Source organism: Podarcis erhardii (genome assembly GCF_964252035.2).
Source record: "Podarcis erhardii genome assembly, chromosome: 14".
NCBI classification, from domain to species: Eukaryota; Metazoa; Chordata; class Lepidosauria; order Squamata; family Lacertidae; genus Podarcis; species Podarcis erhardii.
Window position 1 is genome coordinate 45,967,401 of NC_138503.1, and position 26,289 is coordinate 45,993,689.

At 47.6% G+C, this 26,289-nt stretch overlaps 1 protein-coding gene across 3 annotated transcripts in view; it reads right to left on the reverse strand.

The window, feature by feature from the left end:
- Positions 1 to 384: 384 nt before the first annotated feature.
- The window catches only part of LOC309329063 (multidrug resistance-associated protein 1-like), a 115,093-nt gene continuing 89,188 nt past the window's right edge, over positions 385 to 26,289 (reverse strand). The window contains exons 21-34 of one of the 3 annotated variants that reach the window (XM_081839522.1): positions 25,986 to 26,003; positions 25,864 to 25,887; positions 22,086 to 22,170; positions 20,157 to 20,295; positions 16,554 to 16,761; positions 15,132 to 15,442; positions 12,532 to 12,731; positions 11,289 to 11,415; positions 10,103 to 10,204; positions 8,577 to 8,723; positions 7,301 to 7,459; positions 4,751 to 4,917; positions 3,528 to 3,722; positions 385 to 1,701 (exon numbers count right to left, since the gene is read on the reverse strand). In XM_081839522.1, the coding sequence (XP_081695648.1) occupies positions 1,593 to 1,701; positions 3,528 to 3,722; positions 4,751 to 4,917; positions 7,301 to 7,459; positions 8,577 to 8,723; positions 10,103 to 10,204; positions 11,289 to 11,415; positions 12,532 to 12,731; positions 15,132 to 15,442; positions 16,554 to 16,761; positions 20,157 to 20,295; positions 22,086 to 22,170; positions 25,864 to 25,887; positions 25,986 to 26,003 (1,991 nt within the window). In that variant the 3' untranslated portion in view covers positions 385 to 1,592. The remainder of the gene's footprint in view (positions 1,702 to 3,527; positions 3,723 to 4,750; positions 4,918 to 7,300; positions 7,460 to 8,576; positions 8,724 to 10,102; positions 10,205 to 11,288; positions 11,416 to 12,531; positions 12,732 to 15,131; positions 15,443 to 16,553; positions 16,762 to 20,156; positions 20,296 to 22,085; positions 22,171 to 25,863; positions 25,888 to 25,985; positions 26,004 to 26,289) is intronic. The other 2 variants (XM_081839523.1, XM_081839524.1) reach the window with 2 other exon arrangements.

Sequence of the window (26,289 nt, forward strand, 5' to 3'; positions counted from 1 at the left end):
GGGGATTTCCTAGCTTTGTTTGTTTGTTCCAGCTATCATGGGACCGTTCCTCACATGACACTATAAAGTTCAGAGCTTTGGTTCAAAACAAATTATCTTTGCGACCTTTGTCAGAAGACCATAGAAAAAGCTATCTAATCTACAGCCCCATGGCCATTTACCGTTATTAAAGCACAGAGTTACCTAAGCCTATTCATAAAGACAGAAGTGCAACTTACAATTGTCTACAAAACCCACATATTTCACCTTGCAAAACCCAAATTAAACCACACACCCAAGGAGTTACAATAAGTCCAGTACTCCCATGCTGGGGAGACAAAACCTTCCATCTCTGTATACAGCAACCCTACTGTTATTCTGCAGGTTTACAAAGGACGAGGACAGTTCTCCAAACAAAAAGGTTTTTACTGAAAGCTCTTTCCATGAGTCATTACAAAAATACCAAAGTAAATTTCGATCTATTTAACTTTAGAGAATTGTATTTACAAAAAAAATAAATAACTTTATTCTAAGAAAAGACATGTCTTTTTAAAAAAAGAAAAAAAAGTCAGCAACATAATTCAAAGTCTGCTGTTCCAAGCTCCTGGAGTGAGCATTTAGATGCACTGATAAGTTTGATTTTCCTTCCAGCTTCGCTTTGGTAAAATGACTGCGGAGAACACAAGAATTGTGGGGTTTTGTTGCAGATCCTTTCCAATTAAAAGAACAAAACAGCTGGGGGAGGGGGGAGAGGAGAAAGGACCTTAGACAGAAACGATTAGGCTGAATTTTCCTTTTTGGAACCACAACAAAAACGCATTTTGCCTACAACTGGGAGTGATTCTTTCATCCACAGGGTTAAATATATATGTATCTTATGGTATAGGGTAAAGTTCTTGGGAATAATAAAACAAGAACAAAAATCACCTGGTCTTCCATTTTCATTTTTTTCCTCCATCCTCAAAACAAGCCAGAATTGCTCTAGATAAATGTATGCAATAAGCATGTTTTATCAGAATAGAAGGGAAACCCCTCGCTCCTCCTCACCCCGTGTGAGCATGTGGCAATTCTGCTCATGGTGTTAAAGTTTTGGACTGTGCTATTCCTATCCTCTCTAGCAGCCATCCTAAAGGTTTCTCCCATTGAGATGCTGGGTTTTCAAAAGGAAATTATCCAGTCTCTCCAAGAGCTCCTTGCCACAAAACCAAGGATGGCTGTGCAATGTTTTAGGCACAAATTCAGCCAAGCCTCCTCCAAGGACTCAGTTTGGTCGTGGCGAACGGGGTCAGAAGGGACTCAGACCAGCAGCATCGGAAGGGCCAAAATATCACCACCCCTGCGCTAGGTAAATAGATGGGATTGGGGCTCAAAGAAACAACCTGTCCATCGCTATGCTTGAAAACTAACCCTTTAAAAGGTCAGGAAAGTGTAGAGGAGAGGAGAGAAGTAGATTTTGTGCCTGTTGTGTCTCCATTACATTGCAAGGAGTGGAATTGTTTGGCTGGAGTTTCTTGGGCAATGGATTTTGGCAGATGCTGCCGTCTTCCTCCGTGTTTGGTTCGCCAGTCCTCTTCTGAGCTGCACCCCCAGCGAGAGAAGCCGCAAACCAGGCGTTAAACCAAGCCAGAGTCTTTGGCCATGCTGTAGAAAATGCCTCTCTTCTGGATTAGGCTGGCAGGGGAGCCATATTCCGCAATTTCACCCTTGTCAAGGACAATCACCCTAAACAAAACAGAAATGTAGTCAGCACATTTACAGTTCCAGGGGGGGTGGGTCAGAATTCAGAGATGCAGGGTCTCTTTTGATTTTCTGCTGGAAGGCCATCAACGGGAGCCAAGGGCAAAATAGGGGGCACAGGCTAATCCCTGACTCAACACCGCTGGCCATGCACAGGGATAACCTGCAAATACAAGTACAAATCATAGAGGGCAAGGCTATCCATGCCTGTGTTCTCCCTTCACTGTCAGAGGCAGTATGTTGGGAATCACAACTAGGGCGCCCTCTGGTGCCGCTTGCAGGCTTCCCACGGGCATCTGGGTGGCATCTGTGAGGGCACCATGCCAGACTAGATGGGCCACAGGCTTGATTCCGCAGAGCTGTGCCCCCGATCACTCCACACACCAACTTCCCTGCTGTTTCCCCTCCTCACATTAACCCTGCAGAGATTTCGCTCCCCGCCCTATGCAACTACAGTGGTGCCCCGCAAGACGAATGCCTCGCAAGATGGAAAACCCGCTAGACGAAAGGGTATTCCGTTTTGGAGGTGCTTCGCAAAACAAATTCCCCTATGGGCTTGCTTCGCAAGACGAAAATGTCTTGCGAGTTCCTGCGGGGTTTCCCCCTCCCCCCCTTTTCCTAAGCCGCTAAGCCACTTATCAGCTGATCACTAAAAGCCGCTAAACCGCTAATAGCGCTAATCCACTAAACTGTCAATGGGCTTGCTTCGCAAGACAAAAAAACCGCTAGACGAAGAGCCTCACGGAATGGATTAATTTCATCTTGCGAGGCACCACTGTATGGAGCTCACTTTTCGCCTTCCCCAGCCCGTTCCTTAAGCTACCACTTCTGTTCAGCAGCCCTGTTTGCCTCACTTTTCACCTCCACCCCATCCACTGTGAGAAGCGAGGTTACAGGGAACCGGGCAGAGGCCCTTCTCGGTGGTGGCACCCACCCTGTGGAACGCCCTCCCATCAGATGTCAAGGAAATCAACAACTATCTGACTTTTAGAAGACATCTGAAGGCAGCCCTGTTTAGATAAGCTTTTAATGTTTGATGTTTTATTTTACTTTTAATATTCTGTTGGGAGCTGCCCAGAGTGGCCGGAGAAACTTAACCAGAGGGACGGGCTATAAATAAATAAATAAACTAATAATAATAATAATAATAATAATAATAATAATAATAATATATTTATACCCTGCCCATCTGGCTGGGTCCCCCCAGCCACTCTGGGCGGCTTCCAACAAAACACTACAATACAATAACCTATTAAACATTAAAAGCTTCCCTAAACAGGGCTGCCTTTAGATGTCTTCTAAAAGTTTGGTAGTTATTTTTCTCTTTGACACCTGGTGGGAGCGCGTTCCACAGGGCGGGTGCCACTACCGAGAAGGCCCTCTGCCTGATTCCCTGTAACTTGGCTTCTCACAAAGAGGGAACCGCCAGAAGGCCCTCGGTGCTAGACCTCAGTGTCAGTATAAGAAGAAGAAGAATTTCATCTATATCCTCTCACATGAGGCAGCTGAGGAATGAAAAAGGGAGACGTTTGAGTACAGCTGGAAGGGAAGAACACTGAGAGGGAAATGGTGACTGTTTAAAACAACATAGTTTGAGTAAAGCAAGCCTGGGGGTACACTGAAAAAAAAATGGCAGTTTTAAACAACAGCAGAGGTTTCAGTAAAGCAGGGATGAAAGAACACAAATGGGCTGGTTTTTTGTTTTTTTTAAAAAAGGAGAAAGAGAGATGTATACAACATAGAAGCTAACACAATGGAGCCTTTCCAAACTCCCTTCTCCTCAGATACTCGCATGGTTTATCCACTTTTACCGTGTATAGTCCATAATCGTGTTCAACCGGTGTGCTATCGTTAGGACTGTGCAGCCCTCAAACTGCCTCCGGATTGTTGACTGTATGAGGTCATCTGTTTCAAGATCCACGGCCGCTGTAGCTTCATCTAAAACCAGGATTTTGGATTTCCGAAGCAAGGCTCGAGCAAGGCACACCAGCTGTCGCTGCCCAACACTGGAGACAGAAAGTAAAACACACAAACAAACACAAAAACTTGAATCACACAACACACAAAAAAAATTGAATCTCTAACAACAGTCCATTTCAGGGCCAAATAGCTAGTTAATAATGTTTTTAAAGATCATACTTGAATTAGCCACTTTCACTTTTATTTTGAAAAGAAAAAGCAGCTGCAAATGTGCACCTATGATCTGGGACCCAGAAAAGGCCAACCTTGTAAAAAAACAAAATCTATACAGCTTATTTAAAAGCTGCTGCACAGCTCAATTCAACAGTCTCTTTCGAAAAATATCTAACATCATTCCCTACTATTCTATGTCCACAGGAGGCAGAAACCTGCATTCTGTGGTCATGAGGAAAACGACCAAATAGATCCTCCGTTAAAAAACCGAGCAAAACCCTAAGAACCAGATTTTGCAGGATTTTGCTATGATTTGGATTCCAGTACAGTCGTACCTCGGAAGTTGAACAGAATCCGTTCCGGAAGTCCGTGTGACTTCTGAAACCAAAGCACGGCTTCTGATTGGCTGTAGGAAGCTTCTTGCAGCCAATCGGAAGCCGTGGAAGCCCCTTCGGATGTTCAGCTTCCTAAAGAACACTCCCGGTTTTCGAAAACCAGAACACTCCCGGTTTTCGATCGCTCAGGAGCTGGAACGTTTGACTCCTAAGGTTTTCAGGAGCCAAGGTAGTGAGGACTCTTTTACAGCCCAAGGGAGTGTGCCCCTACAACATATTATGTGGACAAAATGTGGGTTTTGCACTGAGAGGTTGGGTTTTTTTTTAGTGTGGGACTTGGTTTTAAAAGAAGTGAGTGAGAAGGGTATCCAAATGTTGCTATTCTCAGCCAGACTTGCACACACGGATGCTCAGGGTTCCAGAACAGCACAAAGAGGTTTATGTTGTAGCTCAGTGTTTCTCAATCTTGGGTCCCCAGCTGTTGTTGTAGTCCAATGAACAGCTGGGGAAACCTAAGATAACGGGATTTGAAAGGAAAATAAAAAGGGCCAGAAACTGCACAATACCTGAGGTTCTCTCCTCCTTCGGAACACTCGTGGTTGAGTTTATCAGGGAGTGCCGAGACAAAGTTTTTCAAGTGAGCGAGTTCCAAAGATGTCCAGACGTCTTCATCGGAGTATTGGTCAAAAGGGTCCAGATTCATGCGCAGGGAGCCAGAAAACAAGATGGGGTCCTGTTTAGAGAACAGAAAGTCATCAATCAGGTCTGCACTGCACATTTCAGAAATTTCTACTAAGGTAAAGGTAAAGGTACCCCTGACCATTAGGTCCAGTCGTGACCGACTCTGGGGTTGCAGTGCTCATCTCGCTCTATGGGCCGAGGGAGCTGGCGTTTGTCCGCAGACAGCTTCCGGGTCATGTGGCCAGCATGACTAAGCCGCTTCTGGTGAACCAGAGCAGCGCACGGAAACACCGTTTACCTTCCCGCTGGAGCGGTTCCTATTTATCTACTAGCACTTTGGCATGCTTTCAAACTGCTAGGTTGGCAGGAGCAGGGACTGAGCAATGTGAGCTCACCCCGTCGCGGGGATTCGAACCGCCAACCTTCTGATCAGCAAGTCCTAGAATCTGTGGTTTAACCCACAGCGCCACAGCTTGCGCAATAGTCTACAACAGAGGTAGACAACATGGTGCCCTCAAAACGCTGCTGGCCTACAACTCCCATGCTCCCTGACTGCTGGCCATGCGGATGGGGCTGATGGGAGTCAGAACCCCATTTCCTCTCTCTACCTACACGCAATTGCTTCCAATGCAGGAAACATGAAACACTTGAGCCACAAGCAAAGTGCTCTCCAAGAGGCCTCCTTCCTGCCTGGGTATCTAGAAATCAGTCTTGGCAGCAGGACTGGGCAGATCTCAACAGAGGTCGTGTCCATGGGACCAGTGGGTTACACACTAACAAGGATGCAACATGGGTGTACAGTGGTACCTTGCAAGACAAATGCCTCGCAAGACGAAAAACGCGCAAGACGAAAGAGTTTTCCGTTTTTTGACTCGTTCCGCAAGACGAATTTCCCTATGGGCTTGCTTCGCAAGACGAAACGTCTTGCAAGTTCTTGCGAGTTTGTTTCCTTTTTCTTAAAGCCACTAAGCCGTTAATAGCTGCTAAGCCGTTAATAGCCGCTAAGCCGCTAAAAGCCGTGCTTTGCAAGACGAAAAAAACGCAAGACGAAGAGACTTGCGGAACGGATCAATTTCGTCTTGCGAGGCACCACTGTACTGTAGGAACCAGAGGCCACCAGTTGTGCGTCCAAATCCTTTCAGAAATTAATGTGCACATTTGCACTTTAAGAAAAAACAAGGTGAGCAAACAGATGCCAGAACAGGCCTTTGTAGGCACAAGTTTAATCTCCTCTTAGGTTCACATATATATATATCCTGTTGGCATCCGTCTGTCTCGATAAGACAGTGGAGTGCGCTTCTGGGAGTGAAGTCAAACTGCTGCGCTTGCAGCACTGAAGAAACCTCCCCATGATGCAAGCCTGGGCAGTGTGCATGGGGGTCCTGGGCTGCCCAGACGACAAGACTCCCCTCTCAGCCGAAAGGAAAGCAGAGCAAGACATCTGGCAACAGCATGGATGCAGGAGTTGCTGGAAGGAGGCGTACAAGGCGCCGTCCAACCAACTCCACATTTGTGTAGGGTTTACTCCTTAGCCTTCTTCTCTTCTCCAGAGATATCCTGCAAGGCAGCAGAGGTTGGGATCAGAGTTTTGCTTCTCCTAGATGGGCTTCCTTCCCAGCTTGATGAGGCCCACCTGCCCCTTAAAAAGGTAAAGGTAAAGGGACCCCTGACCATTAGGTCCAGTCGTGGACGACTCTGGGGTTGCGGCGCTCATCTCACTTTACTGGCCGAGGGAGCCGGTGTACAGCTTCTGGGTCATGCGCCAGCATGACTAAGCTCCTTCTGGCGAACCAGAGGAAATGCCGTTTACCTTCCCACCGGAGCGGTACCTATTTATCTACTTGCACTTTGATGATGTGCTTTCAAACTGCTAGGTTGGCAAGAGCTGGAACCGAGCAATGGGAGCTCACCCCGTTGTGGGGATTCGAACCGCCGACCTTCTGATCGGCAAGCCCTAGGCTCTGTGGTTTAACCCACAGTGCCACCCGTGTCCCTACCTGCCCCTTACATGTGTGCAAAAAAATGGGGCTCTACCCTCCATCTACAGAGCAACTTCAGAGACCATTTGAAAGTAAATTCATCAAGAACGTATCTGAGCCAACACAAAAGCTGGACTTGCCCTTTGCTCATGCCAGCAAAGACCAACTCCCTCCTGAAACCGCCTTGATCAGCCATCTGACATGGCCTTGCAAATATTTGCTTCCCCTCTGCGTTTGTGTTCTCTCTCTTGGCCATTATTAAGCACTGCCTGAAATGCTTTGGCAGAGAAGCTGCATATGAATGAAGGAAGCAAATAAAACCAGGCACCCATTAAGATCCGTGGACTCAAGCCTGCAACGAGGCGGCATCAGCAGTGAACACGGCCAAAGGAGTTAGAAAGCACGGCCCATAACGAAATAGTCAAATTGTGGGCACAAGCAGAGATTCCCTCTTACCTGGGGGATAATCGTGACCTTGAAGCGAAGGTCGTGGAGCCCAATCTTTGCAATGTTAATCCCATCAATGAGAATCTCCCCTTCGGCTGCCTCGTTGATGCGGAACAAGCCGAGAGTGAGGGACGACTTTCCAGCTCCCGTTCTTCCAACGATGCCCACCTATTGAGAAGGGCAGAAGGGGGTGGGGGTGGGGAGGAGCCACGATGCTCTTAGTTATGGAAAGCAAGGGTGGAGCCAAGAGGACGAAGGGTGCAGGCAGTATCTGAAGAGGATCTTCTTGCCCACCCCCTCCAGACTGAGGAAGGAAGAGACTTCTTTTAAGAAACCTGGACTAGCAAGCTCTGCAGCTCTGCAAAGCGGAAAAGACGCTGCCTTTGTTATGGCATGGCCCGGGAACACCTGCGGCCGAGCTGGATGCTGAAATGCAGTTTGCATCATCCCTGCTGATGGGAGCAGAAGAGCCACACAACAGCTGAAAGACCACAGGTTCCCTGGTCCTGCTATGTGGACAAAGCAGTCAGTCTTGGCACACGGGAGTCTTGGAAAACAGAATGCCCAGCCTTGAAACTGCTGTTTTAAGTTTCAAGTTGCTTGAAGACATGGAGAGGCAATGTGTGTGTGTCCCCATCATGTCTTCAGAAAGTAACATGCCAGGCAGCCCTAAAAAAAAAACCCCTCTCTATTGATACTCTTCTTGATCAAGGCTCCTTTATTGTCTCCTCTCACCTCCCACAAATTCTCCCTTCCCAGCTTTCCCTTCCACACAGCTTCTTTTCAGCCTCAGCTCTTCCTTTATTTATTAAATTTATATATGTTGCCTGGAGATCACTGGGCAGTTTTCCACATTAAATGCAGAATGAAAACACAAAAATATTTACAGTAAAACAAAGCACCTTTGAAAGGCCATAGATTTTTAAATCAGACCAAGGCCTGGTTGAAGAGGAACTGTTTTTGCCTGGCACCTAAAGATATGCATCGAAGGTACCAGGTGAACTTCCCTAGGGAGAGCATTCCGCAGATGGAGAGCCACTACAGAGAAGGCCCTGTTCTTGTGTCGCCACCCTCCAGACGTCACATGGAGGAGGCGCAGGAAGAAGGGCCTTAGATGATGATTGCAGTGTCAGGGACTGTTCCTTCAGGTACTGTGGCCCTGAGCCATTTAAGGCTTTGTAGAGGTTCCACTTCCCTCCCTCCTCCCCTTTCCTACAAGAGCACCTTCTCTGCCTTCTTAACTTCCCCCCGGCTTCAGTGTCCATTAATGGGTCCCAGCACTCACTTTTTCTCCTCCATCTATGGTGATGTTGATGTCCCTCAGGACCAAATCCATGTTGTCCCTGTAGCGAAGGCCATAGCCTTTGAACTCCACCTTGCCTTCATGGGGCCAGTTGCTTGGTGGGGCCGTTTGCTTAATGGTCCACTCTGCCTGAGAGCAAGAAAAAAAGCCAGGAGCTTCCATTATTGGCCTCTGATGTGCCACCTAGATGACCCCAATAGCATGGGGGAGAAATCTGCAGTCCTCCAGATGTAGAGGGACAGCACCTCCCATCATCCATGACCATAGAATGCAGTTGGAAGGGACCACAAGAGTCATCTAGTCCAGACCCCTCCAATGCAGGAATCTTTTGCCCAATGTGGGGCTCGAACCTGTGACCCTGAGATTAAGAGTCTCATGCTTCCTGCTCTGCTTGTGAGCTTCCCAGAGCCACGTCAGGAAACCAGGATGCTACTCAAGATGGACCTCTGGTCTGACTTAGCAGGGCAGCTATTCCACTATTCAGTGACTTCCCTTCTTCTCTTCCCATGGTTCATTTTGCATATCATAAATCCCTGCATATTTTACATAAACCAAACCATTCAGTATTCCATTATTACATCCATCAAAACTTATTTACACTGTTGAATTGATCTTAATGCTGCCAGCGTTTTCAAGTGTACACAATCCCCCCCCAATATATTCAATAAACATTTTCCAATCTTCTCTAAACACACTTTCTTCTTGTTTTCTTATTCTATATTTTGTCTGCAAGCTGCGCATATTCCATCAGCTTAAGTTGCCATTCTTCTTTAGTTGGGACCTCGCTCGTTTTCCATTTGGGGGCTAACGAAACACGGGCCGCAGCAGTGGCATACATAAATAGCCTTCTTCTTTTTTTGATACCTGGGAATTTCCATACGAATTATCCCCAACCAATGTACCAGTACTTTATACCACCATATCACTCTCCCCCCCCCCCCCGTCCTCTGGCATAGCAACCTGGAGCCAAATGCTACATTCTTGGCCTCAGAAACAGAGTTGCTGTGCATAGTAACAATAGCAGTAGTAATAATAATAATAATTTTATTATTTATATGCCGCTCATCTGACTGGGCTGCCCCAGCCACTAAAAACCACAATAAAGCATTAATATCTTCCCTGTACAGGGCTGCCTTCAGGTGCTTTCTAAATGTCACCCCTGTGCAGATCCTGTTTTTCCAATAAAGAGTTAACTTCACTTTGTCCATGTGATTTACTGCTGGCTGGCTCCTGACACCCATCATCTGAAGACCACTGCCCAGTCCCCACTTGATGCACCAAATAAAGCAGAGTTCATGCCACTGTAAATCCCGTGGCCTCTTTAAAGCAGAAGGACGAATATGGCTGCATCTGCAGAACGATCAATTCTAAAGGGCATCGATGGGCTTTACAATTCTGCCCTCATCTGTTGGGTGACCAGCAGGAAATGCAGATCCCTGTACCTGGGTAACCTACAGGCTTACAATGTGCCTTCAAAACTGCAGCCAGAGGAGCGGTCTTAAACTTACCTCTTTCTCCTTCTCAGAGTATTCTTTGACTCTTTCCACAGCAACGATGTTTGTTTCCATCTCGGACGACATGCGAACCAACCAATTCAAGTAAGTGGTGATCTAACAAAAACAAACAGAGGCCCCAAATATGTGTTTTGCATACATCCCAGCAAGCTGCCCATTCAAGTTCTGCCTGCTGAACACCCTTGAGGACTTGTGTATTGTTTCAGACGTTATCTCCTCCTCTATCTCCGAGTGAAAACTTTGAAGCCAGGGAGGTTTTGGCAAACCATTAAAAAGTCTACATCTTCATGAAGCACTGCCTTGTTTAACAAGGAGGGCTGAGGTGGTCTGAGGCATGCTGTCTTTGTTTATAGAGTTAAGAGCCAATCTGCACATGCAGAAAACACAAGAGAGACAGGGTCAGATCAAGCAGAATTTCAGAATTGCAAGAGGAAAGACCTAACGTTTGAATGTTATTTCCCAGACTCAGAGCATAGACAGAACAGCTCCTCGTTTGGGGGCTGGAATTGTTTTATTGCAAGTACTATCTTTTTAACACAAGTATCTTACCTGGGCGGCCGGGGATGAAGAAGAGAAATTCCACAGTGGAGCTGCTGTTGCACCCAAAGCCCCCTGCCAGGTTAGGTGGTGGTGGGGAAGGGGGTCTGGGGGCTTATTTTTCCTCACCCCTGCCCACCGATTAACCATGCCAGCTCGATGAGTGGCATGGTTTTAGGGCAGTGATGAAGAACCTTCAGATGTTATGGACTACAGCATCCATCATCCCTGACCATGCTGGTGGGGGGGGTGATGGGAGTTGTAGTCCTAGCAACATCTGGAAGGCCAATTCCTGTACTAGGGCCAAGGGAACGAGACTGCATAGATTCTATGGGTCCACTGCCTCCTTGTATACACCCTGCCTCCATCACACTGAGACTGCCTCCAGCGATTGACCTCACTTTCTTGAAGAGGGGGCCTACAGCACCCCCAGCCGCCTTCCCAGAAAGCAGCAGGATTGCCTCCTTAACACCTCCTAACCTTTTGCTAAATGCTACCTAAAAAGCACAATTCCCTCCTTGCTGAACTATCTATGTAGCTTTACAAAATGCCTAGCCACCAAGTATGAAGAACTGCACCCCTCAAAAAGGTTTTCTTAAAAAGATTAACCGAAAGCAAACCCAGCCTGTTTTCCGTGAGCTACCTGCAGCGAATAGGAGATGGAGAGCCCAACCAGTCCAGGGCTCAGGCTATTGCGGGCGATGACGGCAAAGAGAGAGGCGAAGAGGACGATGAAGTTCCCAACGTACTCCAGCCGGACTGCAAGCCACCTGGAAGGAAAGAGGGGGCATCTTTTAATACCCACCAGGCCCTTGCAGGCCACCTGCGTGAGGGGGGGGGAGGGAGAGAGAGAGAGAGAGAGAGAGAGAGAGAGAGAGAGAGAGAGAGAGAGCCCTGCAGGGTGGGGGGAAGAGAGAAACAGGGGGAGCAGTATACACTGGTGGTCAAAATTGTGGAAACCTTTTGGAAAAAGATTTGATGGCTCATAACACCACTTTTTTTTTGAGTAATGCCATAAAATTATATATCAATGGAAAGATAATTTAATGAAGAATGCAATGCAGGCTTGGATCAAGCATTTCTTGGTGGTCACCCAGCGGATGAGGGCAGAATTTCAAAGCCCATCGACGCCCTTTGGAACTGATCATTCTGCAAATGCAGCCATATTAATCTTTCTGGTTTAAAGAGCCCGGGGGTTTACAGTGCCATGAGCTCCTGTAGGCAAAAACCTGCTTTATTTGGTGCATCAAGTGAGGACAGGGCAGTGGTCTTCAGATGATGGGTGTCAGGAGCCAACCAGCAGTAAACCACATGGGCAAAGTGAAATTTAAAAAAGTGGTGTTATGAGCCATCATTGCCAAAACAAGATGACCCCTGATTGGCTCTCTAAACACTCCTTTTTCTGGTTATTTGGCTATAACATTCTTACATTCTTCATTAAATTATCTTTCCATTGATACATAATTCTATGGTATTACTCCCAAAAAAAAAGTGGTGTTATGAGCCATCAAACCTCGAAAATACACTTTTCCCAAAAGGTTTCCACAATTTTGGCCACTAGTGTACATGGGCCGGTAGTTGGTTGTGAAAAGTTTGCACAGGGAATTAAAAGCTGGTTGACATTTAGGAAAGAGATCCTCAGTACCAGTTGACATGCTCAAGATGCCCCAGTTTTAACTAGGAGTTGGAGTTTGGGACTCAGGAACGATTCTGCTCGCCTCCACAAACATCCAGCAGAGGGCCTCAAATTTTGAACCAACTCCAGCAGAGTGTTGTTGGAGCTGAAGGACCAATGTGTATGAAATCCCCCAGGTACTCATACAGACTGGTAGCAGGGAAAGGATTTATTTAACTCAAACCCAACGCCTCTTAGGTCATCCACCTACCTGTTGGCGACGATGCTTGGGTAGTAAGCTTTTTGGTTTTCATCCACCTTCACGTCGCTCTGCTTTATGAAGCGCTTCTGCTCTTCGAAGGCTCGGATGACGCTGACCCCCAGGAGCGTCTCGTTGAAGTGGGAGTAGACCGGGGAGCGGCTGACTGACTCGAGGCGCTTCAGCTGGCGGGAAGTGGCTACATAGAAGCGCTGGAAAGGGGCAGGTCAGAGAAATCAAGGGGATGGGTAAGAGGCCACTCGCACCCACTTTGCTTCTGATAGCCAATGTGAACTACAACTCCCACCAGCCCCTCCCAGTGCGGCCAATGCTCAGGGATGACTGGGAGCTGTAGCTGGGGATGTCAGGGAATCCTGACGGAAACAGGAGTGGAAATTGTCCTGTGTCTGGGATGCAAATCAATCCAGGGAATATGATCCCTGTTAGCTGCTGCTGCTGCAGCTGCTGCTTTTCAGCCCGTAAACTATATATAAACGCCGACTTTCCCGACCTCACCCATTTGCACTGCGTTTCTCCTGCATTGAAATGAATGACCCATGCACTGAAATGATGGGGTGTGGAATAATGTAATGCTGCAATGAAATGTGTAATTTATGACATAGTCAATGATGTGACATTTTGCTGCAGCGGACACAAAGGTGCATAATGTTGTCAGAAGCTGAACTGCAGCGGACTGGAAACTGTGCTGCATGCAACAAACACGCACTGCTTCACTACCACAACAGGAAACCCGCTTCAATTCTGCCCCCGTTCACCCTGCCGTTTAAGCGAGGATTAAATTTCCTGCTGTCGTTGTGCATGGTGATGGGGAAGCAGAATGGTGACTTTGTATGTCTGGCCTTGATAAATACAAAGGATGCTTGTGGCCTTTTGGGAAAGGACCTCCACATAGGACGCACCGGCCCATAGGACGCACCAAGTTTTTTGGGGGGGGAAATAAAGAAAAAAAAAATTATTTCCCCCCCAGGCGCTTGTGGGGCCGGCAGCAGGGAGAAGCGCTCTTCTCCCCGCCGCCCGCCTGCAGACCAGGTCCGGGGACAGTGGGAAGACGCGCTGCGCCTCCCCGCTGTCCCCGGAGCTTGCGATGCTGGCATTCCGCCTCCCCGCTGTCCCCCGACCTTGTGGGACTGGCGCTGTGGCTCTCCTGAAGCCTGGAGAGCGAGAGGGATCGGTGCGCACCGACCCCTCTCGCTCTCCAGGCTTCAGCGAAAGCCTGCATTCGCCCCATAGGACGCACACGCATTTCCCCTTCATTTTTGGAGGGGAAAAAGTGCGTCCTATAGGGCGAAAAATACGGTATATTATTTTCACCCTAGAAGCCAGACGTTGTGCTTCCAAGATGGAGATGGAACTCCTCCATGATGGAGAAGCAGCTGCAGGCACAATGAACTGGCCAAGCGAGGAAAGAGAAATATGGGGGCCTCTAGCAAATGAACTAATAGTAGGAGTTATCTTCTGCCCATCTGAATGGGTCGCCCCAGCTGCACTGGGTGGCTTCCAACAAATATAAAAACACAATAAATCATGAAACATGTAAAAATGTCCCTATACAGAGCTGCCTTCAGATGTCTTCTAAAAGTCAGATAGTTGTTTATTTCCTTGACATATGACGAGAGGGCTTTCCACAGGGCAGGCGTGACTACTGAGAAGGCCCTCTGCCTGGTTATATGATTACGGAAGAAAATCACCACCATAATTAAACTGACTCTGGGAACTATGAATTTTTATTATACAGTGGTACCTCAGTTTTTGAACGCCTCCGTTGACGAACATTTCGGTTTTTGAACGCCGTAAACCCGGAAGTAAATGCTTCTGTTTTCAAATACACCTTGGAAGTTGAAGATGCCACACGGCTTCTGCCGAGTGCAAGATCCTGAGGCCTAGCTATCCTGAGGCTATTGAGTTTTCTGTTTTCGAACGTTTCAGAATTTGAATGGTCTTCCAGAATGGATTACATTCGAAAACCGAGGTACCACTGTAGTTAGATTTTGCTTATTTGCTTGCAGCACTTTGACATCAGTCCATCTATTTTTGATATCCTGCTTTGTATATTTAAGTTGAGCAGTTACTGATCCAAGACTGGTTCTGCCAAGAAGTACCTTAAGCCTGCCCAGCAGACTCTTATTTGGTTCCTTCACCAAATAAGCAATCTGAGAAGCTTTGGTCACTTGGCTAATGAGCAGCGAACCTCCTAAAAGGGGTGATGGAGAAACACATACAGCGAATGTCTGGAGTAAGTGTTGCCAGCTTATTCTTTGATGGAAGAGCACACAAGAGGGGTTGTGATTATATTAGAAGGAGTGGCACCCACTGCTATGCCACACCAACCTGGTGTCTTCATGATGCTCTGGACTACAACTCCCATCATCCCTAGCTAGCAGGACCGGTGGTCAGGGATGCTGGGGGTTGTAGTCCAACAACGACTAGTAGGGACCAACGTTTGAGAAACACTGGCTTAAAGGATTGAATGAAGATTCCCGTTTGAAGCGGCAGCCAATTGTGGAGTTTGCTAACACAGTCTCACCAAGAACCAGCTTGGCTAAGGGGGAGTCTGAGGCAGAGCTGGAACCAGGGACAAGAGCTTTGCGTACCTGTACAAAGAAGTAGATGAATCCCAGGGGAGGAATGACCACAGCAGCCACTGGCGTGGCCAGGAGGATAATGATGCAGGCCCCGATGACGTTAAACATGGAGCCCATGAACATCTTGATGATCTGGGGGATGATGGAGTCAATGGTGTCGATTTCTTTGGAAAACCGGTTCACCAAATTCCCGCTGGGCGTCCGCTCAAAGAAGCTCATGGGGCACCGGAGAATGTTGTGGAGCAAGTTGACGTGGAGACGGCGGGAAGCAAATATCCCTCCAATCGAAACAGCCATGGAGTAGCCAAACACGGCAATACCTTTAGGGAGACAGGCACAACAAACACTCTTAAGTGATGGTGTCTTTCCCTTCAACTTTGCTTATGAACAAACGGACTGAAGACCTTATTAACACAGCGGGCCTGCGAATGGAGCCTACCGCTGTTGAAAACTACTCCACAGTTCTGCTGAAGGATTTTCTTCTGCAGGGTTTCACATTTTGTGTTTGCCAGGAATTTCTTTTCTGCAAGGAGCTGAATAAAGACGGGCATGTCCTGAGAGACTGTTGGGTGGTCTAAGGTTTAAGGGGTGCATGTGTGAGGGGGGTGGAGAGAGGTGCAGGCCCTAAACAGGGGGGGGGGCAATCCATCTATTGCCTTCCGTTCTGTTATTGTTGTGGTGCCCCTCGGCTCAGCACCCAGTGCCAGCAAACTGGTTGTGCCCTGAGGAGGCTAAGCCCTTCCGCCTCCCAGACCACTGGAATCCCCAACTCAGAATGCACTTCTTTCTAAAGGGTTTACCATTCTCTGCAGAAGAAAGCCAGGAAGCAGCCCGACCCCAGCTTCCCTCCTGTCTGTGATCTTTCGGAGCCACGACCTGGACTGAACCCTTCCCAGCCACTGAGCTCTTGGAAAAGCTTGGAGAAATGTTGCCAAACAGAATCAAGTGTCGCCGTGTCCTCAAGCAAAGGGTGCTCCTGCCAGGAGGCCCAGGGCAACTCCCCTGACGCTGATTCGAGGTGCAAAGGCACCCTATTCCAGGCCCCACAAACAAGGGGGGGAGGAGAAAACCGGCAGGGTTACTACTGCAGGCAGTGAACATGAGCACGTACATGGATCAGGCCAAAGGACCATCCATCCCTGCCTCCTGTCCTCACCGTGGCCAGCCAGATAAGGGAACGGCCGTAGTTCAGGGGTAGAGCATCCGATTGTTAGCAGGAGGTCCCTGGAATGCAGCTGCCAAGCAGTATTGAACTGAGCTTGATGGACCAATGATCTGCTTGTCTTAAGGCAGCTTCCTGCATCCCTACACCTATGAGAATCCCCAAATCAGGACTGCAAGCCGGGCCCAAACTGGAGGTGGAGGAACTCCTTCAGAGGAGTTGGATAAATTGAGCAAGGCGATGAGAACCAAGAGAGATTGCAAGCAGACCTTGAGACGTTCCCAGCGCTCCGTACACTCCCAGCCGGAGGTCGGTGTGTTGCTGCGTCCCATTGATAACAGGGTCGTCCGTCCACAGGCTTAGCCAGTAGTTGGAAGCGAGCGAGGCTATGTGGTTGCAGAGAAAGAGGAAGATGCTCATGAAGGTGATGCAGAGTCCAATGGCTTTCATGTACTCCCAGTAGACAGCCGGCTTCACCTAAACACAGAAGGGATCGGACTTAGCACACCACTCTTGGGACGCGACTCCCAACTTTGACTCTTAATTCGCTCCCGCCCTGCCAAAATCCTTCGCCCCTCTTCCTCTGCATAGGCTTCTTAGTCGTCTAAACCCTCCACGGCTCCCCTCTCTCATCTCACTTGGTTTCTTTATCCCGACACGATCCCTCTGGGTGCTGTCGAGCCGTCAGCTGCCCAGACAGGTGCTGTGGGAAGCCCACAGGTGGGACCCGAGTGCAAATCCCTGACGGGCTCAAAGTTCGAGGGGGAAACCGAGTCAGCGCTTGTGCTAGCCCATGAAGAGCTGCCGAGAAGGTCCTGGAGCTACGATTTCTAACACCCAGAAAAGGAGGAAGAGCACACTCCAAGTGTCATTAAGACCTATTTCCAGAGAGGAGAGTGATTTGGGGGGGGGGGTATTAATGTGCTCAATAACAAAAAAAAGCACACAACAACAATTGTATGGGGGGGGCAGGCGGTGGCAAAACATATACTAACCAACCACTTACCGGTATTTTGTAGTTCTTGGGCTTGGTATGAAACCATATAAGCTTCAAATTACCGTAATTAATCTTATTTGCAAAGTTAATAACTAAAGTGTGTTTATGTGCCATTTCTTTTTACCCTGGTGTCTAAAAACCATGTAAAAATCAAACTTGACAATCATAATGAAATTGCAGGGACAAATCACAGCAAATGGCCCTTTTTTGCTTCCACCACCAGCTAAGAACTCCTCAGAAGCAACTTTAAAAGACTAGTAGGACAAGCGCAAGGGCCACACGCCTTTGCCTTGAAAGTATCACACTGGGGGTGGTTCAGTCATAAAGCTGCGAGAGGCGTTGTTAAAGGTGGCAAGACTCGCCTGACAGATGGGAAATAGTCGGGGGTTGGGGGAGAATATTGTGAACTGCCCTGAGATCTAAGGACGAAGGGCAGTGTACAAACTAATAATAAAAATAAATATTACAGCGCTATCCCCGTTTAAGTAAACAGAAGCTGTGCAAGCAGATAGCTCCTGTTTATTCCAACGGGGCTTGAACTGGAAAGCTTTCCCTCCAGCACCAGATTATATCCCATATTACCATGCGCATTCTAGTGGCATTTTCCTGTCTCCAGGGCCCAAACGCACAAGGAGAGCAAGGATGGGCAACCTCCAGATGTTGCCCTCCAGATGTTGCTGGACTACAACTCCCATCAGGCCCGGCTAGCATGGCCAAAGGAGCAGAGATGGTGGGATATGTGGTCCAGCAACATCTGTGGACCCACGATTAAAGAAGGCAACTCTGGAGGGCAACAGGTTGCCTGCCCCTGTTCTGTAACAGACTCTGAAGGCAGCCCTGTTTAGGGAAGCATTTAATGTTTGACAGATTATTGTATTTTAAGATTTTGTTGGAAGCTGCCCAGAGTGGGCAGGGCATATATCATCATCATCATCATCATCATCATCATCATCATCTGCAGTTGATCCAACAAGATGAGACTGCACCGTGTTTCAGAACTGGGCTGCAGCTCCATAGCTGAGGTACAATTAAATGTACAGTCATACCTTGGAAGCTGAATGCCTTGGGCTCCCGAACAAATTGGCTCCCGAACCATCAAAACCCAAAGTTAGCATTCCAGTTTTCAAATCATTTTCGGAAGCCGAACATCCGGCGCAGCTTCCAATTGGCTGCAGGTCGCTCCTGCAGCCAATCGGAAGCCGCACTTTGGTTTTTGAATGGTTCCGGGAGTCAAATGGACTCCTGGAACGCATTCTGTTTGAAAACCAAGGTACCACTGTAAAAATTTAGGCTGCTGAAGAAAAAGTGTTTCTTTAGAAGCAGCAGCAGCTGCAGCCTGGTTCGCAGGCCTCCCATCAGGGAAAGACAAACATACACATGCCCTTGGCCTGCAGGAATTAAGGACCTGCGCTTGACAGTGGAAACTTGGAGTGGGGCCAGATGTCTGGACTCCAGGTCTTCCAGGCTCCAGGAGCCAAGCTAGAAGCTCGTGGCATCTTTCAAAGAAATGAAACAAAACACAAAAACAACCCGGAGAGTTAAAACATTTCTGGGGGCGGACAACTCTCGAAACGGCTTCAAAGTAGTTGCGCTCATATAATGAAGGCTGTGCTGTTCAACTGATTAATTGGTTGGCTGAAAAGTCTCTCTAATTAAAAGGGTGCCACAGATAAGCAGTTCTTTCCCTCCCACCCACCCTTCCAGCGGTGTCCAGTGCTAGCCCTACTCAGAGTAGACCCACAGAAATCATTGGGCACGGCTAATTTAGGTTCATTAATATCAGTGGGTCTACTCTCAGTATAACTTAGCTAGGCGCGACCTAAAGTCTTAAAAACGGGGTGAGCAGATGCTAGGAGCTTTAAAAACAGTCCCTCAAACAGAGACTCCAAACTCCAACACTTGTCTTCAGAACCGGGTGTCTCCTACAGCAAAACAATGGAGGAGGGCTTTTAATTTACAGTGGTACCTCTGGATACGAATGGGATCAGTTCTGGAGCCCTGTTCGCATCCTGAAGTTAACGCAACCCATGTCTGCGCATGTGTGGGTTGTGATTTGCTGCTTCCACGCATGATGTCATTTTGAGCGTCTGCGCATGCGGCTAAACCCGGAAGTAACGTATTCCATTACTTCTGGGTCGCCGCGGAGCGCAACCCGAAAGTGCTCAACCTGAAGCAACTTCAACCTGAGGTATGACTGTATTTATTTTTTTAATTGAAGCTACACTCATCATCAGTGTGTGTGTGTGTGTGTGTGTGTGTGTGTGTGTGAACCAACTTGCTTGATTGAAAGTGTCCCAGGCTCAACCCCTGGCTGAAACCCTCAAGAGCAGGGGTTGGCAACCTGTGGCCCTTGCGCCAAAAGCGGCCCATGGGGGTTGTTTAAATGGCCCATGAGCTGCCCCCGAACCGAGCTGCCTGCTCAGTGAGTCCCCACACGCTGCGCTAAACAGGCTCAGCGTGGAGCAGGGACTCACTTCCATGGTGCCAGAAATCACGTCTGTGCATGTGCAGACGCTGGAAATCATGTCTGTGCAGATGCCGGAAATCCATCCGGCCCATGGAGCGATCTCCGCAGGAGTGAACCAGCCCAGGCAAGGTAAACTTTGCTGACCCCTGCTCAAGAGCCTCTGCAGAGCAGCGTAGGCCAAGGGGAGCTAGTTTGGTGTCATCCAACGCACATGATTCCTGGGCCACCACTGGCCATGCTGGCTTGGGCTGAAGGGAGCTGGGTGTTTGGAGGGAGCAGCACCATGCTAGCTACTCTTGGTGTAGACAATACGCAGGCAAGGTGTGGTTCGGTGACAGGCCGGCATCGTATGCTGCTGGAAACCAAGAGATTTTCACAAATAAAGGAAATAATCAATTCATCTCTCACCTTTCCAGTCTTGGCAGTGTCCGCTTCTGTTAACTTCCAGGCACCTTTTTCTTCTGGCGTCTTCTGCAGCTCAGCTGTGCTGTTCTGTTTCAAGGACTTCCCCGTTTCCCCGCTGTGCATGGAAGAGTTACTGAGCTGCCTGTTAGAAAATACGTGATGGCTTAGAATTCAAGGCATGCCAGTTACTTTTATGCACAAGCTCAAGATGCTGCCCGTGAGCATGAGACCCTTAATCTCAGGGTTGCAGGTTTGACCCCCACATTGGGCAAAATATTACTGCATTGCAAGGGGTTGGACTAGATGACTCTCGCAGTCCCTTCCAACTCTACAATTCTTTGACTTTTTAAAACAACCACAACCATACCAGCGTTTAAGATTTGGGTGTACTGTGCTGATATATTTCTGGACAATTAACCGTAGTAAACTGATGGTGGTTTCATTCATTTCATTGTGTTAAGATGCCTGTTTATGGTCTCGGGGTCCCCCTTGAGGGCTGAAACGAATTATATAAATATTTTTAATAAAACCAATGTCAAGGCTGGGAAAATCCACAGCACTCCCTGCAAAATCTGGGAGTCAAGAATTTTAACTTTTAGAAACAGCCACATTCACCTCTCCAGTGTCCTGCAAGGAACAAAAGCCTGCTCTGGGTCCGAGTATATTTGAAGCCTTTCACAAAGTTTCTCCAGAGCTTAACCGTGTTTCTTCTTAGGCCTAAACCATGAGTGCGCTTCTAACACAAATCACGCATGTCATTTGGAGGCGGGTGAACATCTGGCAATCAGTTTCCCAAATTTAGACCACAAGGTGAAAACTTACACAGGGAAGACAACTCTACTTTCTCAGGTGTACTCTATGCAAAATGCATGCCATATAGCTACTTAAGCCAGTAAAGAAATAATTCTCCCTGGGTCAGGGAGGAGAAATGGCAGACTTTGCAACAGAAAGTATGAACAGAGCACCATTCTTCCCCACCTGCCATGCAGAGAAACCTTAGCAGCGTTGCTCAGAGTGGAGGATTACAGACGGATTAAGAAGAGGGAGAACCTTGACCTGCTAGTTTAGCGTTTTCCGTTTTAGACTGAGGGTGTTCAATTGGCCACCCTGGCAATTTCATCTGGCCTTCTGATAACCATACACCCATTGATTTTAAAACAGTTTGCCCACCATTCCACTAGTAAGGAATAAAACCCCCAAGTCCTTTACAAGTTATAAGGAATTGCAGTGCCACATGTGAGCCTGAGAGCATGGGCCACACTGACTCAAAGCCTCTTTCTGCCAGGCAATGCCAACTTTAGCAAGGAGACTTAAGGGCTCATGAGGTGTCAGTCTGCAGAGGCCACACACTTCTGGTCCTCCGGTCACTGTCAGAGCAGCTCCCAAGAAGACAGATGTTGGGCCATTCCTGTTTCAGATCAGAAACATTATCAGAGCATATTATTCATTTAAAGCAGTGTTTCCCAGACTTGGGTCTCCAGCTGGTTTTAGACTACAACTCCCATCACCCCCAGTTAGCAGGAACAGTGGTCAAGGAAGATGGGATTTGTAGCCGAAAAAACAGCTAGAGACCAGAGTCTGAGTAACACTGAGCTACGACATTAACCTCTGTGTACCGTTCTGGAACCCTGAGTAAATGGACGTGTTTTTACCAGCTGACAAAACATCAGTACTGTTGGTGCCTGCTAAATATTTGGGTGAGGTGGGTGAGAGAGACTATCCCACAAAGTGGGTGCAATCACAGAGAAAGCCCATCTTCAAGGTGGTTATGAGATGGATACTTGTAGGTCACATCATAGCCAAGAGGGCTTCTTTTGATGACAGTAGTGAACTGGGAAGGGTGCTTTTTTCAGCAGAGGTTTCTTTCCCCACAAAGCCACCAGGAAGACCATGTCAAAGCAACTTCAATGCAGATCCAAGAAGCTTCCATACCTCATGACTTCTTTTCCCGAGGCTTCATTCACAAGAACCCCATTTTCCATGTGCTTCCCTTCCTTTGTGGTTGGGCTGTTTGCATCTGTAGAAGCGAGATGAATAACAGCACGAAAAGGGTGAGAGCAAATTCCTAGTTCCCAGTGCCAGAAGGCTACCCCCAAATTAAACCTGCTGCCCCCAACCAGGATTAGCATCTACACTAAACACATGCATTTGGTTTAAGCGTCACACGTAGGTCCATCAACTACCTGCCCCCGATATGAGATGCATGGTACAGAGAACTTTTGCTCCATAGCCAACCGAAGTCCAGGTTAGATCTCACGGCTAGCATTTTTATTCATCAAGAAAATGTCTGTTTTCGTAAGAAGTGGGCGAGGAAATCCACAAGACCACCCAGTCTACCAAGTGTTTTAATTCAACTGCAGAAAGCTGACAGAGAGGAATGTCAAATGCACTGTTTTCTCCTTAAAAGCATGCTGGGCACAGCAGACGCTTTTCAAACATTATTAAAGCCAATTGCGGGGAGGCTTATCCCTTCCTTGAGTGAGCAGAAGTGCTTATTTCTGATCTTAGGCAGTTCAAGAAACAGCCAGCAGCCCACCCACCCCTCCATCTCTGACACCTTTAACAACCTCATTTTAAAAACTTGAGGCGGGGGCCGGGAGACGGGGACAGAAGTCCAAGATCTCAGCCCCAAGGAAGAGGATTATTACAGCGCTTCTTCAGGCCCTGCTAATTTCAGGAGAGGAACGAAAGTACAGGAAGGGGATGTGGAGCAGTCGGGGCTGCACTCTGCAGCGTTCTTGCACAGCACCCATGCATTTCAACACACAGAGCCTTTTCCTCTCATAAGCTCTCCCAAGATTCTTCGCATAGCCTTGTCAGGCATGGTGTGTCTCTCTGTGCGTAAATTCTTCTAACGCCAAGTTTGGGATTCGAAGGAATGTTCATGCAGACGAAAGAAAACCTTCGCATGGGAAAGCAGGACCCTCAGAACCACCGCCCGAGTGGTTAATGGCAAATGTGCATTTTGGTGGCATAATTCCAGCTTACAACTCACATCTTGGTGTTCTTGCTGAAAAATACTGTTTAAGGAGGTGTTTCCGAGCACAATTCAAAGTGTTGGTGCTGACCTTTAAAGCCCTAAATGGCCTAGGTCCAGTATACCTGAAGGAGCGTCTCCACCCCCAACATTCAGCCCAGAAACTGAGGTCCAGCTCTGAGGGCCTTCTGGCGGTTCCCTCACTGCGAGAAGCCAAGTTACAGGGAACCAGGCAGAGGGTCTTCTCGGTAGTGGCACCCGCCCTGTGGAACACCCTCCCAGCAGATGTCAAAGAGAACAACAACTACCAGACTTTTAGAAGACATCTCAAGGCAGCCTTGTTTAGGGAAGCTTTTAATGTTTGATGCATTACGGTATTTTAATATTTTGTTAGAAGCCGCCAAGAGTGGCTGGGGAGGCCCAGCCAGATGGGTGGGGTATAAATAATAAATTATTATTATTATTCTTCAAGCAAATCATAGAATTGAAGAGTTGGAAGGGACCCCAAGGGTCATCTGTTTCAACCTCCTGCAATGCAGGATTCTCAGCTAAAGCATCCAAGACCATCAAACCTCTGCTTAAAAACTTCCAAGGAAGGAGAATCCACAACCTCCCGAGGGAGTCTATTCCACTGTCGAACAACTCTTACTGTCAGGAAGCGTTTAGTTGGAATCTTGTAACTTGAATCCACTGTATCAAGTCCTATTCCCCAGAGCAGCAGAAAAAAAGCTTGCTCCATCTTCCATGTGACAACCCTTTAGATATTTGAAGATGGCTCTCATATCTCCTCCCAGTCTCTTCTTCTCCAGGCTAAACATACCGAATGCCCTCAACTGTTCCTCACAAGGCTTGGTTTCTAGACCCTTGATCATCTTGTTTACCCTCCTCTGCATATGTTCCAGCTTGTCATCATCCTTCTTAAAACTGTGGCGCCCAGACTGGACACAGTGCTCCAGGTGGGGTCTGATCAACGCAGAATAGAACAGTACTATGACTTCCTTTGATCTGGACGCTGGACTTCTGCTGATGCAGGCCAGAATCGAACCACCATTTTTTGCTGCTGCATCACACAGCTGACTCGTGTTAACCTTGTGATCCTTTAAGACCCCTAGAACCTTTTCATACATACAAATAACTGTGCTGTAGAGTCCATTAGGGAATAAATGGTGATATCATTCCCCAACCCAGCAGATACTTGTGCAACAACCTCTACATGTATAAATGCCTGTTATTTAAGGCTGCACCTGCATACCTATGCAGAAGATAGTGGCTGTCCTCCAGGTACTCCCATCTTACCTGGCCATTATTTACTACGCTATATGGGGCTGATGGGAGTTTGAGCCCAAACAACATTTGAAGGGCCAAGGGTTCCCCACTATAGATGCCAATCTCAGCCTAATCAATGAACACCCATTTAGACTTCTGTACAGTTGAGTACCATCCCTGCGAAGGAATGCAAGTAACAGTATCTGAGGTAGTTTTCTCAACAAGCAAACAAACACAAAAAGTAGGGGTTCTGCTTAGGAATTCCTAACAACCATTTCCCCCACCTCTATAAAAACTCGGATCCTACAAAACACACTGGTTTCATCTCAAACTCCAGGTCTCTCTAACGCCTCAAGAATCAAGATGGCAACGGAGGTAGTGGAACAGAGAATTTCAGGAAAGGAGGGTGAACGTTGCCTAAATCAGATCCAGTCACACTGCAAACAATAGCCTTCCAGAGTTGCACACGAAGGAAGTATGTCTTAAAAAGCAAGCCTCTCTATATATTCTACAAAACTTAAACTTGTCAACTGAATACATTTCATCTGAGTGGTTAGACACTGACTCACAAGATGAAGCCTATAACTGTTCCATGAATGTGAGATCTAAAACTGAACCTTTCGTGATTAAGACAAGAGTCCGAGGTCTAATTACAGAGCCCACTTAAGTCAGATTTGAACCATTCACACTGCCAGGAATCTCCCATGTGGGATTTTTTTTGGGGGGGGGGCCAGAGGTTCAGAGTGCAGAGATTTCTCTCTTATAAACCTCACCAACTCAGTCCCAAACCCTGTGGGGATAGGAAACAGCTTAAAACTGCTGAGGTCATCCTGTCACTTTTCATGCATCTTTTTTGCCAATTTTTTTAAAATAAAAAAATTAGCTTCACAAACGGCCAGTTCAGTAGATGTCAGACCAGCAAGAAGCAAACTCACGGCCTACTTCTACTAAGCAAGCAAGCAGGGGAGCCATTCTTCCAAGCGTGCAAGGTTTCTGTTAATAGCATTCGAGTCCCTTGCAGAATTCACAGCTGAGAGAAAATGGCCGGGATCCAAAGGAGCACACAACGTTGTTCCATGTTCCCAAGGAGACTTTGGGATTGAGTTTCTCAAACAGCAACATCCCCATGTCACATGGCAAGCTGTGGTCTGGCTGAGAGGACTTTCCAAAAGCAAACTGTGATCTGACCTGGGAGTGCCGATCTCCAAACGCAAAAAAGTCAAAAGTCTCAGAGGGTGCGCCCAAATTCTTAAGTGACCCTAAGTGGTTGAAACTTGACAACAACAATACAGAATTAGGTAATAGAAGTTGGCAAAGGAAGAATAGCCAGTTCCAAAAAAGAACCACTTCATCATTCACACATATTGGATTTGCCAAACCATGCTTGCTTTCATCTCAGACGAAGCGGGGTTTTTTAGAACTACAGCTTCTAACAACATGCACGGAAACCTTTCCAGTACCACAAACCTTCGTCCTCATCTGACCTGGTACCTGCAGATTCATGTCAGAAGGAGAAATTAGCAAAAAGAAAAATGAACGCAAATTGAATTCAAGAGAAAACTGTTCTGTTATGGTACAGAGAGACAAACCTTCTCCTCTCCCTGAGGCTGTGTGGTTTTGCAAAAGTGAGCAGAAAGAAGAGAGAGAGAGAGAGAGAGAGAGAGAGAGAGAGAGAGAGAGAGATTGGGAAAGCAAATTGTAGATTTTGGATGGCAAGTACTTGTTATGGAAGTGTACCAAGGCATCAGGTAGCTCTGCTGCACAAGCTGAAATGAACGAGGGCTAAGCTTTGCTGTTCGGAAGAATGCCGCGCCAAAATCACCGCAGAAACACGGCGCAGCACACTGAGCCGGGCCACTGGTCGACCCACCTAGCTCAGCGATGGGGAAGCAT